The following is a 12,366-nucleotide window of genomic DNA, read 5'->3' as shown; positions in this document are numbered from 1 at the left end:
CCGATGTGAGAATGTTAGTAGAACTTCTTCAATCACAGCTCTTTAACATCTTCATCAAGCTCATCTTAAACCAGATCTTTTTTTTTTGTGGGTGTGAAATTCTTTTCTTTTTTTAGGCTAACGTGTATGCTACCTAGGATTTATCAGCAACAGTGTAAAATGACTGTCAGTAGTGTTGTTATATGGACCCCTAGAGCAGACTTCTCAGCTAGCAAGCTTTGAGCGGGGCTCCCTTTTTCAAAGTGACGCAGTATCCACTGTCTCTGGGGAAAGGGGCAGTTGCTCTTAGTTGAAAAGGTACCAGCTTTTAAACCAACCCTTTGTTTCCTGTCTGGCATTGAGGGGTGACTGGACGGGAGGCACCAGAGCAGCATAGCCAACTGCCGGCCTTTTACGATACAGCCTCACCATATGGAGATGGCTGAGGAGTTATTACTCGGCCCAGCGAAGGCAGAAAGTGCACGGTTATCAAGTAAATAAGTAGATATTCACCACACCGTAAGAGTTAAACCAAAACCTGACAAACTGTGAAGAGATACGCACCTCTTATGTATGAAACTGCACACCCCCCCCCCAGCAAAATTCACACTTGAGCCCTCCACTGCATCAGACACTGGCAACATGGCTTCTTTACTCAAACAAAAGACATGCTTCAGTAATTCTGATTCGAAGCAAAAACACACAACTGTGCTTATCTGCAAGTCATGCTGACCATGAAACAGACTAGCACGCTGTTACGCAAATATGGTGAAACTCGTAGTATGCTACACGGGCGCATTGGGCTAGACACCTTTTCATTGTTTTCTTTTGGGGGGGGGGGGACAGAAAAACAGACAGACGGATGCCTACGAAACTCAAACAAATTAAGAACCCGTTCTCAGGGCTGCAGGCACATACCTAATGCAGCAACTAGCAGGTGTGCAAGTATCTTGGACTCTAACTCAGTTTAAGGCCCTAACACACAACCTCTGTTACTTGACCAGAAGCGATCATGTAAAGTGATGTCTCAGATGCCTTTTGATACATTACTTTTCCCCCGATCGCCTGCAGGTGTAACAGCAATCTCAAAACAAGTGTTAGCAAGTGGTTTCTTCGTTGCTGGTTCTGCTGCAGCTTAGTGAAACAGAAATGGAACACAAAGGTACAGGCGTTGGTCCATTTTAGTACTCATGCGTTACATAATGCCTGATAAAGAGAGTCACAGTGATCTGTTGTAAGGACATCTGTCTGTATGTGGAAGTGAAACAACATTAAGCGCATATCCATACAATAATGAACCATGGTGATCCATTTTAGGAAAGAACAAATCAAAGATGGCACCTCCACGGCAACCAGACCACTGAGGCAAACGCTGTCTACAAGTCACCAATCCACAAATGTGTGTACTAAAAACTCATTTCAATCCAACTATCCGATAGGATAACGGCCTCATCAATGGATGGTAAGGCTAATGTCTGGTGTACACGTTTTAAGGACCTAGCTGCCATTTGAATGCAACAGTCCAAATTCGGATCGTTAAAACGAAAAGCTCTTACTTGTAAGATGAAGCTGGCTGCACTGAAATCTCAGTGCTGTAAGTACAATCGGAGGATTCTGCGGCTAGAGCAAGCTAGTATGAATTTCCTTTATTTTTTTCCCTTTAACAACCACTATTTGTTGTGATTCATTAAAAAAAAAACATTTTAAATGCCCCCCCAAATCATGTATGCTATAAATGATAACATTCTGCAAAGGCTTGTACAGCCAGATCAGCAAGGATGGAAGCAAGAACTGTAGGTCACCTGGCACAAAAAAGGAACTTATAAGCACATGTTCAGTTTGATTCTTGCCCGAGAAACTACACATTCTGATAGGCCATAGATCCTCTGTATCAACCCAGTGACAGTCTCTGAATGTATCTGAAGGCAGGCTCATTTGAAAGGTTGAGATCATCCATATGAACTGATCGATTAACAGGGTCTACCCTCACCTCTCACTGCCTGGGGTCGTAATACGGTAGAACCTGTGTCGCAGATGGTGTTTGTCTCCATGGTAACAGGTGGTGCACAGATCATAGTTGGTGCACTCTGCACACTTCCAGCGGATGCCGATGATGGGTTGCTGCCGACAGGTGTCACACATAGTGCCATCGTGTTTGATACCTAGAATATGAAAGTTTGTTGGCCACTGATCTCACACTAAGTGCACGACACTAATGAGTGATTATATCAACAGCTAATAACAGTATGCTTGACTTCCGTCGTGCAATTTTCCTACGGACTGACATGCACAATTTAAAATGTGCAACAATTTTATACAAAAACCAGCAGAGCAACCTGACATTTAACCTAACTTTTACTGCTAGAAGGAGATGCCTTACAGCTATTGGGTACTTGCGCTTTGGCCCACGCTGAGCAGTGGATTAGCAACCCAGCATGTCAATCTTACCTGTTGGCGCACTATCCAGTATTCTCACGTCGTATGCCCCGGAGCAGCGGTAGTTGGCAGCAGTCCCATTATCCCAAACGACGACTACCTCCTCGGGACTTTCGAAACTCCTTACGGTGCCAACATGTCCTTCTCCACCGTCCTGTTTGCCCCATTTCCAATCCGGACCACGAATCACTCTCGCGCCAACTCCTTCCATCATGACTCGGTTATTCCTGCCGGTGGTCATTTACGAACAAATCGAATGAAGAATACTCCGCTAGCTATAATGCTAGCGCCGACAGCTACGATTGTGAAATTTTCTACAATTTGGTCGTGTTACATCTGGACCTACACAACGAAAAATAAGAACTTAAATAAACAGCAAACTCACTTAGCGAACAGCAACGTCAGCTACGCTAGCTAACAAAATCGGCCGATCACTTCTCTACAGTATTACGCGAAGCCCGTTATGATAACCTAGCTAAGCCACTCTAAATATCTCCGCATCAGACGCAGCTAGCGAACTGGACAATATCTTAAGAATTTAGTTTAGACGCATCTGTTACACGCTACTCTCTCCATGCAACATTTCGGACAGGCCTAGCAACATATATAATTCGTAAATATCATTGTCGAATATCAGTTTTTTTGTAATGGCTCCATTATGCTGAAGGCAATGACTGCGGCTGGCCTAGTCTAGACAGAGAAGCTGATGGCTAACCTAGCTAATGTTAGCTGAGCTAGCTATCTGTCCAGCAATCTGGTCGGTGAAAGGCTAAGCCGCTAGCCTAACAGTCGTCCCAAACTTGTGAGCTAGCTTGCTAGCGCTCCAATGTACTTTTCCAAAAACATATAGCTATTAGCACGGCATTTAAAAATCTTTATGTTCGATTGTGTGAGAAACAAAAGATAAAAATCCGACGGAACTTCTACGACTTGGCGCGAGAAGCTCAACAGATGACTCAAACTTCGCGTGACGCGTTCCGAATTTTCTTCTTTAGTGCTCTCGTGCAAAAGCAACGGTCACTCGGATTCAGTTGGGCTGCTCCAGCTAGAAACCAGCAGTCTCTACCATGTAGAAATGGGCAGTTTCTCTTGCGAAAAATACTAATTTCTAATGGATGCAGAGAAAATCAACCACAGAGCATCAAGGAATCGAGTTGTCGCCGTTCTTCATTAGCAAAACAAAGTCCCACGAGCGTCTGTAAACAGGAGCCACGACTGGTGTGCCTTTGTTAGCTTAGTGCCTTCCCTAGAATTTCTCCACCACAGTATGAGAATCTTTTGCACATACGGATTTACTTACTTCGACTTTTATGTATAGTTTGCCTAAGATCGATTACTAGGCTTCATGAAAGAGAAAATATGCTCTCGAATTGCTCTTGTGGAATGTGTCGCTGAGGTTAGACTCGAGAAGGAGTCGCCATTATTGTCAATCAGAGCAAGCCTAAGCAGGCGGAGGGATTGTTTGCAATCAAGTGCCTGCGTAACGCCGGGAATTAAAGTGAACACACCGCACATACGTATTCCAGACTAAAGTTATATTAAACACTGAGAACGAGGGGAAAATAAATACTGTCAGGTTTCAGAGGTTTTAAAAGTGGATTAAAATGAACAGGCACTTGATATAAAGCTAGCTACTTGGCTAAGGATTCCCCATATTAACCGCTCGTCAAGAGTATGCTTACCTGTCATCCAGTTGCGTCTGAAGCGTGTTTCAAAGTGAACAGCGTTAATGAATAAATCGACAATTTCAGACAAGGCGTGCAATAAAATTACAATAAACATAAACATCAACATGTGTTCCACATTGTCGATTACAGCAAAAATAATATGATTTTCAAACACTGCTTTCCTGCACCGCCGAGCTATACAAATGCAACAAGAGTGTATAAATCAGATTCAAATAAATTAGCCAAGGTTTTTTTGAATGCGAGCATGCAACTAATAATTTTTGTTTTAAAAAAATCTTTAATACGTATATAGTTCACAATTGCGTTTATAAAACGTGTCATCTGTATCATCGTCAGCTATTTCATTAAAATCAGTCACTAGAGGGCATCTTAGGCTTGAAACGTGAGCGGAAGCGACACTTCTGAGCTTCTTGTGGGGAAAACTAGCTAAGCTAGCTAGTTCGATTAGCGGGACGACGCTGGTGGAGGACGTTTTATTTCAGTTAACATAGCTAGCATTTGTATGTGTGGTACAGAATTTGTTTATAGCTTAATCGGAAATGTTTTCCCTCTCGTCCACCGTACAGCCACAGGTAACGTCCGCCTAAATTCACTTACACTGGAGGATATAACTTTAGCCAGTTGTTTTCGTAACGTTTACCATTGAGCGACCTAAGGCTAATGCTACCTTATGTGTCTGGCGTTAGCTAAAGCTAAAGGTCTCATAGCAGGACATGTGGTTTGTGAAGCAGCTTAAAGCACCTTGAAGCACGAGCACTTATTACTTATCTAGCTAGCTTACATGCCTAGCCAAATATAGTATGCCTGAAACCTTTCACGTTTGCCTACCTATATCTGGTTAGCTAATGGCTAGCTATTTAAAGTAGCTAACCGCTACGTTAGCTAAGGTAACTAGCTACCCAATGTCTGTAATAAACGCGAGCTGGTGTTCTTGTTATTGTAGATGTCCTAGCTAGCTAACGCTAGGTTTGTTTGCTGGTTTGTTTGCTGGTTTGTTTGCTGGTTTGTTTGCTGGTTTGTTTGCTGGTTTGTTTGCTGGTTTGTTTGCTGGTTTGTGCCATTGACTGAGCTTTTTAGCTAGCCAGAAGGTTAGCTAGCTCACTCACCGATTTGTGGGCCTCCATGCACTGCACACCGATTAACGGACTAGTTTTCAAAGCATTATTTGCTCTCTTAAAGCCAGGATTATCGACTAACGTGATGACAGATGCGGGTGTGCACTCTTCTCTAGCTAACCTTAATGTACTCTTCTATTTTCTGGCAGGTTTTGTAGTTGATCTATAAAACTATTAAGTCTGACTTCTCATTGGAGTTCCTTGCTACTAACTAACCTAGTTAACTGCAAACCAGAACAAAAAATGCAACTGAGATGTAAAGACCAAAGTTCGACTAATTAGTAATGGTTATTGTTCTGTCCTTTCTCAGGTAACAGTTCCACTAAGTCACCTCATCAGTGCCCTGCACTCTTTGAAGAGTTCAGTAGTCTGCAGCAGCTCAGTCAAGCCCCCACACAGAGAGAATACCCCAGAGCAAGATGTACACATCACAGAGGTAATAAATGACAGTACCTCAATACAGAGAATACATCATCATAAATGTGGCATGTCAGTTGCTCTCATGGACGACTTTAAAGTACCTTTATTGAATAGTGACGTATTGTTGTGCAGCCTTCATGGAACCTAAGAGATCTGGGATTGACAGAACTGGGAGTGGGGCAGCTGGATGCACTTGTGGATAGGCTGTTGCCCTTTGTGACTGAAAAGGTGTCCTCACCGTCTCCACAAGAAGAATCAAACCGTTGGAAGACCTCTTATCTTTCGATGGACTCCTTCTTTCACAATAAATATGGTGAGGTAGATGCATGAGCCAGATGTGGAACATAATAGTGTTTGTTCTTCTTGTAAAAGTCCACAGTCTCCTGTGTGGGTCAGATTGTCCTAATATGCTATATGTGATGGAAAGTTTGCCTTTCTCTAATCCGCAGGTTTCTCATCTACAAAGATGTGTGGCGTTTCACCAGTTTTTTGCAGACAGACTGTGTGTACAGATCTAAGGTTCTGGCCAGGTAAAACTCACTATACTGGTCTAGTACCCTCTTTTAATGAATCAATAAAATCCATCATTTGAATAAATCATTGAGTGTCTTTCCATACATTGTGAAAGTATTGTTGGTTTCTTGTCAGAGAGATAATATGGACATTATTTATTTATTTATTTTTTACAAAGTTTTGTGCGTTGTTTTTCAGTATGGATTCAAAGTCGGGGATTTAAGACACTGAAGTCCAAAACGAGGCGTCTCCAGAGTGGATTCGAACGTGCAGTGGACACGGGCACATTCACTCCATCTTTTATGAAGGTATAACCTGTTGCCAAATAGGCCTTGCTCGTAATTGACTTCCTGTTTAAGATCATGTTTTTAATAAGTCACATACATTTATTTCAACATGGAATAATGTAATATTTTATTTAGGGTTTTGATTTTAGGTGCATTTTCATCAGTAAACATAGAAATGTTATTTCTATTACAAAGCTCTGTTTCTAATGTTTCATTTGTTTTGATAGGGCTTTCTCACACGAGACAAGGGGCAAGATGCAGAGACTTTAGACAAGCTTCTGAAAAACAGGAACATTCCTGAAGGCCATCAGGATGCCTTTAAAACTGGTTTTGCAGAGGGCTTCTTGAAAGCTCAGGCTCTTACCCAGAGAACACAAGGTAAAATTATATTATTAGTGAAACTTCGCAGAGGGGTGGGGGTGTTTGCATGTCTATGCGCATAGAATGAAAGCTATTGTTATTTTTATGTTAAGTTTATTATATATGTTTAGAATCGTTGAGGAGGACTCGTCTGATCTTGCTGGTCTTATTGTTGGTGGGATTATATGGACTGTCCAAAACGCCATTTCTATCGGGTAAAGGCTACTGTTCTGGCACTCACTATCTATATATTTGATTTTCCTTGCTTCTTTCTCATGCCCACACTGTTTCTATTTGGTAATGGAAGACAGATGAATTAGTATACTGGACTGCCAGTATACTTGTAGTTACTTCCCGATTTTCTTCCGTATCCCAGTTTGACGCTAATCCCCATGAGGATATCAGCAAGTGGTGTGTGCGTGTGCATGTGCGTGTGCGTGCACGTGTGTTCGTGTGTGCCAAGTGCCTTTGGTGTTTGATGTGTAATCTAACCATTCCGGACAGTGCGATTCCGAACTACATCAGGCCTGGACTCAGCAGTGGACCCAGTGCAGATGAAAAACGTCACTTTCGAGCATGTCAAAGGTGTGGAGGAGGCCAAGAATGAGCTGCAGGAAGTGGTGGAGTTTCTAAGGAACCCCCAGAAGTTCACCGCCCTAGGCGGGAAGCTTCCCAAAGGCAAGCCAGCATACTTGAATTCCAGAATGCCAATCCAGACATTACAGCCTTAACTGCAAACTGTCATTCGGCTGCTCCTTTGAGCAGAAGCTGTCTGACGCTCCTGAGCACATCACTCAATCTTGGTAATCTTGCATCATGTCACGAAGGTTTTGTACCAGCTTTCTAAAGACTAGTTTCTCCGCAGGGATACTGCTTGTCGGGCCCCCAGGCACGGGAAAAACGCTGCTGGCCCGGGCTGTGGCCGGGGAGGCTGACGTGCCTTTCTACTACGCCTCTGGATCAGAGTTCGATGAGATGTTTGTCGGCGTTGGCGCCAGCCGTATCAGGAACCTTTTCCGTATGTTTCTCAGAGCTACTGAGGGCGGAAGACATTTTGCCATCTCTGTCTGCTGCTCTAAATTCAACTATCCCTTTCTTCAAAACACAGTTCGTTTATAGCCATAGGAAATTGCTATCAGATAGTCCATGCAACATAAGGCTCAACTTAAATAATACTTGTATAATACTTAAATAATACTTATTAATTCTTCAAATGAGAGACTTCTTTTCTCATGGATTTAGCTTTAAAAATGTTATCTGCTCATGTAATTCTTTATGATAGTGTTCCATTCTTTCACTAGGGGAGGCCAAAGCCAACGCGCCTTGTGTGATCTTCATCGATGAGCTGGACAGCGTAGGCGGGAAGAGAATTGAGTCTCCCATGCACCCCTATTCCAGACAGACCATCAATCAGCTGCTGGCTGAGATGGATGGGTGAGCTTTGAAACACATACCATTTACACTGGACTTATTTCTGCACTGTATAGTAATACTACATCATTGACCCGTGTTTGATCAAGTGTGTTTTGGGCAACTTCTGTAGGTTTAAACCAAACGAGGGTGTCATCATTATCGGCGCTACTAACTTCCCTGAAGCCTTGGATAAGTATGTCTCTTCAATTCATATTGGGCAGCCGCTTGTAGTTCTGTCTTGACTCCACATGGCTTTAAGGCCCTCACTTGTTTACTGCTGACAGAAAATTATGTATGACGACATTCGCTCCCTTGTCCTCCAGTGCACTGATCCGGCCAGGACGCTTTGACATGCAGGTCACAGTCCCCAGACCAGATGTAAAGGGACGTACAGAGATCCTCAAGTGGTACCTCAAAAAAATCAAAGTAGACCCAGGTAAATGGTACATAGTTTAGTTAATGTGACATGCTGTAATAAAGAAATAATTGTATGAGTATTAAGGGACCAAGGTCTATTATCGACTTTTATCCTAAAATGCATTTGTGATGATATTTAACCAAAATTGCCACATTTTTCTTAGCCAGCAATTACATAAGTACATAATTCCCCTTGCTCTAATTACTGACTTTCAAACCGCTATCTGCAGACGTGCAGGCAGAGATCATTGCAAGAGGGACGGTGGGCTTCTCCGGTGCTGAGCTGGAGAACCTGGTAAACCAGGCTGCCCTAAAAGCAGCTGTGGATGGCAAGGACTTGGTGACCATGAAGGAGCTTGAGTTCGCCAAGGACAAGATCCTGATGGGTGAGAACCTCTCTTCAGAGGAAGCAGTGCCCTCATCCCCATTTGACCCAATCACGCTAACACACCCGATTTCTTCTCATTGTTGTTACTAGACGGCATGGTTATCAACCAACTATCAGTGACTCTTAAGACAACCCTCCTGGACTGGAAATGTGTGCCCCTAGAATAGATGCTTTCTGGCCTTAATCTTTCCACATTTCTGTTTCCCCATCTTTTCTTTTCCTTTCTGTCCCACACAGGCCCTGAGCGCCGAAGTGCTGAGATAGACAATAAAAACAAAATGATCACGGCATATCATGAGTCGGGTCATGCCATCATTGCGTACTACACTAAAGACGCCATGCCCATCAACAAGGCCACCATTATGCCGAGAGGCCCTACTCTGGGGCATGTGAGTGACTTTCACTGTACATTTTATTTGTTTTTTATATGGCTTTTCAGGTTTTCGCATTTCACATACTGGACATGGCCCAGTTTTAGTCCTGTAGCTCTACCACCCTGCAGCATTCTGTTCCAACAGCCTGCTCCTAATGTAGATATTGTTGGCACATTTGTTACTTAGATCATCATAATAGATTAATGTCAGATTAGGTTTGGAGCTAAACTCCAGGGTGACGGCTCTCCAGGAAATGAAACTGGTGTGACGTTGGATCAGTTTACATCCTGCGTAGAAAGCCCCATGCCAGTTTGTAGCTGGTTAGATTGCGGGAACTGTGTCCTTAGCTGTCCCCGCTCTATCCAGGTGTCCATGCTGCCAGAGAACGACCGCTGGAGTGAGACGCGGTCTCAACTGCTGGCACAGATGGACGTCAGCATGGGCGGCCGAGTGGCGGAGGAGCTCATCTTTGGCCACGAGAACATCACCACAGGTGAGTCCACCCTGTGACTACCTCAACAAAAGGGGTCTTTGTCACCTCGTGTGAGCCTGTAAATAGTGTCCATCTCTTTATTTCCAGCCTTTGGCAGATGCCTGTGTCTAGAGTGACAAGTGCTTTGCAGGCTCTATAAAATATACATTCTCATGTGACAATAGCTACGGTAGTGTTAAGAATACTATCAGGCTTATTTCCTAGATGGGGTGGGAAATTAAAGTAAAAACATTTTTTAAAAGAAGAATCCATTCCTTTTCTTTTTTTAAGTGCATATTTATTTCTCCATGCTTGAAATGCTAGAACTCTTTCCTACTTGTAGTAAATTATATTTAAAGTGTTTAAGTGTGAGTGCTTAATGACGTGGAATTGTTAGGTTACAAGGAAAGGCTTTTAGTTGCTGTTCTGAGTTTTATCTTCATGTTTGTATGTAATTCATTTTTGGTTTATTCTGATAGGTGCATCAAGTGACTTTGACAGTGCTACTAAAATAGCAAAAATGATGGTGACTAGGTTCGGCATGAGTGAAAAGGTTTGTTGTGTTGGTTGAATCCTTTCAGGTGGTGGTTAAAATCAGAAAGGGTGATCAATAGTATTAGAGTTTTGCAGAACTAACACTGAAGCGTCAGTTACTCTAATACATAATTATGGACATGGAATGAGAGATTTTATGCATTTTCAGAGTACTGAACTGTGGGTGTTTCTTTTACGTTGTCCAGCTAGGTGTCATGACATACACTGATCTCACCAAGCAAAGCCCAGAGACACAAGCTGTCATTGAACAGGAAGTCAGGACACTTTTGAGAGTAAGTTTGGCTTTCAACTCTTAGAACTTAACTATTAATTTTAACTACTTTCATTACTTTTTTTTATTGTAGAATAAATTCCTCATATTTGACTTGACATTTGATTCACTTGAAGAAAAACCGAAAGCTAGATTGCACTTCTGTGCCGCTTCTAACCCTCAGGATTCCTATGAGCGGGCTAAAACCCTCCTGAAGTCTCGTGCCAAAGAGCACAAGAGCCTGGCAGAGGCTTTGCTCAGGTACGAGACGCTGGACGCCAAAGAGATCCAGATGGTCCTGGAAGGGAAGACGTTGGCGAGCAGATGAGAGTGCAGTGCAGGATGGGCGGGAAAGAGGAGTCGTGTGTTTCTGAATGTACATATGCAATACGACATCTTGAGTTTAAATTCCCAAAAGTGTGCTTGCAAACCTCTTCCTGTGTGTTCTGAGCCAGTCCCCGAGTGTTTTACAGTGCGTGTAACTGACTGAGGAGCACTCAACTTTATTTTTAAATTTAATCTCTACACTACTCCCTCTGTTTGGGCCAATTTTGGGCTTTTCCAAGTAATCAGTTCTCATCCGTGCTATACGTATACGACCGTTTACCAAGTATAGTGGAGAAGTGGTATATGTAAAGGAAGGAAATTTTGATCACAAATTGCAAACCTGAAGCAGCCATGAGTTGGACTGTAGTGCACAATTAGTGTGCGAGCACTTCCTGCTCCGTCTGGCTCACAGCTCTCTGAGTTGTCCTAGGTGTGGCGAGTAGAAGTTTCTCATGGTGCAAGGAAATAAAAAAATATTTAACCGAAGAACTAAGGAATGTCCGCAGCCACTGGGGCGAGTGCAACACAGTTGTATGTTTAGGACGTGCAATGTTTTACTTCTTTGTTTGGGAAAGAAATGCTGCTTCAGAACTGTCTGTCACTTTTTCAATTGTTGTCCAGATCCAAAGAATATCAATCACTTCCTCAGAATTCCATGGGGATGTACATAAAGCAGTCGACCCTATACGACCATATACTGAATTAACTGGGTTTTATTAATTACAAACTAGAAGAGTAAGAAATTGGTGGTGTTTAAAGTGGAATGCATAACTGTGCCTTTGGTCTGAGGGACATGCTTAATCAAGCAGGCTGAGTTAAAGCTTGAATCTGAAATTAAGCACCCTTTCTAGGATTCTGGACTAGTGCAGTGGTTGTAAAACAAGTACGAAGGGAAATAAATCCAACAAAAATATTTATTTTATGCTTCATTATAGAATGAGATTAAAGATTGATAAGCCATGCATCATCGCACGACCTCACGAAAGGTTTGGTTGTCATTTCATGTTATCTATTGTTGCATTAGTTAAAACACGTTCTTCTTAAATCTAAGAAGTTTGGTTTGATCTATATGTATCTTATACTGGTATAATTTATTTATGCAGGCTTATCTTTGAGTTGACTGCACCACTATATACGTCTTCCTTTACCCAAGCTGAGTTGTGTACATACCAATAAAATTATGTGGGAACATTTTATCATTGTATATAAATGTATAGATGAATAAGCCTGTGGTTTATTTGATTTTTAGTTTGAATCTTGCTTATTCCTGGTGAGTTGATTTCCTGAAATTAATAAAAGTGAAATAAGCTATGCTTAGAAACCTGACCATGTTTTTATTACTTTTATTAGACTGATTTCACAGGCAACGTCA

General features: G+C 42.4%; 2 protein-coding genes across 9 annotated transcripts in view; one reads left to right on the top strand and one right to left on the bottom strand.

Moving 5' to 3' along the window:
- The window catches only part of mib1 (MIB E3 ubiquitin protein ligase 1), a 48,712-nt gene extending 44,833 nt beyond the window's left edge, over positions 1 to 3,879 (bottom strand). For 4 of the 7 annotated variants that reach the window (XM_035527836.2, XM_035527837.2, XM_035527839.2 and 1 more), the window contains exons 1-2: positions 2,428 to 3,878; positions 1,970 to 2,141 (exon numbers count right to left, since the gene is read on the bottom strand). In XM_035527836.2, coding sequence (XP_035383729.1) covers positions 1,970 to 2,141; positions 2,428 to 2,656 — 401 coding nt within the window. In that variant the 5' untranslated portion in view covers positions 2,657 to 3,878. Of the gene's footprint in view, positions 1 to 1,969; positions 2,142 to 2,427 lie in introns of all 7 variants that reach the window. The other 3 variants (XM_035527840.2, XM_035527841.2, XM_035527838.2) reach the window with 2 other exon arrangements.
- A 613-nt stretch (positions 3,880 to 4,492) lies between these two features.
- yme1l1b (YME1-like 1b) lies at positions 4,493 to 12,320 on the top strand. Of its 2 annotated transcripts, none has more exons than XM_081723695.1 (18): positions 4,493 to 4,675; positions 5,529 to 5,654; positions 5,771 to 5,951; positions 6,088 to 6,168; positions 6,350 to 6,459; positions 6,666 to 6,816; positions 6,930 to 7,013; positions 7,324 to 7,476; positions 7,664 to 7,816; positions 8,100 to 8,232; positions 8,342 to 8,404; positions 8,535 to 8,647; positions 8,859 to 9,014; positions 9,254 to 9,405; positions 9,757 to 9,883; positions 10,342 to 10,415; positions 10,603 to 10,689; positions 10,852 to 12,320. In XM_081723695.1, exons 1-18 carry the CDS (start codon positions 4,643 to 4,645, stop codon positions 10,993 to 10,995), a joined length of 2,121 nt encoding a protein of 706 aa, XP_081579821.1. In that variant the 5' UTR covers positions 4,493 to 4,642; the 3' UTR covers positions 10,996 to 12,320. The 2 variants fall into 2 exon arrangements, with proteins under 2 accessions (XP_081579821.1, XP_026887513.2); XM_027031712.3 differs by having other exon boundaries at positions 4,494 to 4,675; positions 7,303 to 7,476.
- The last annotated feature ends 46 nt before the right edge of the window (positions 12,321 to 12,366 follow it).

This window comes from Electrophorus electricus, chromosome 11, assembly GCF_041902795.1.
Source record: "Electrophorus electricus isolate QZ-2024a chromosome 11, ASM4190279v1, whole genome shotgun sequence".
NCBI lineage: Eukaryota > Metazoa > Chordata > Actinopteri > Gymnotiformes > Gymnotidae > Electrophorus > Electrophorus electricus.
This window is presented reverse-complemented; position numbering and strand designations above follow the sequence as displayed.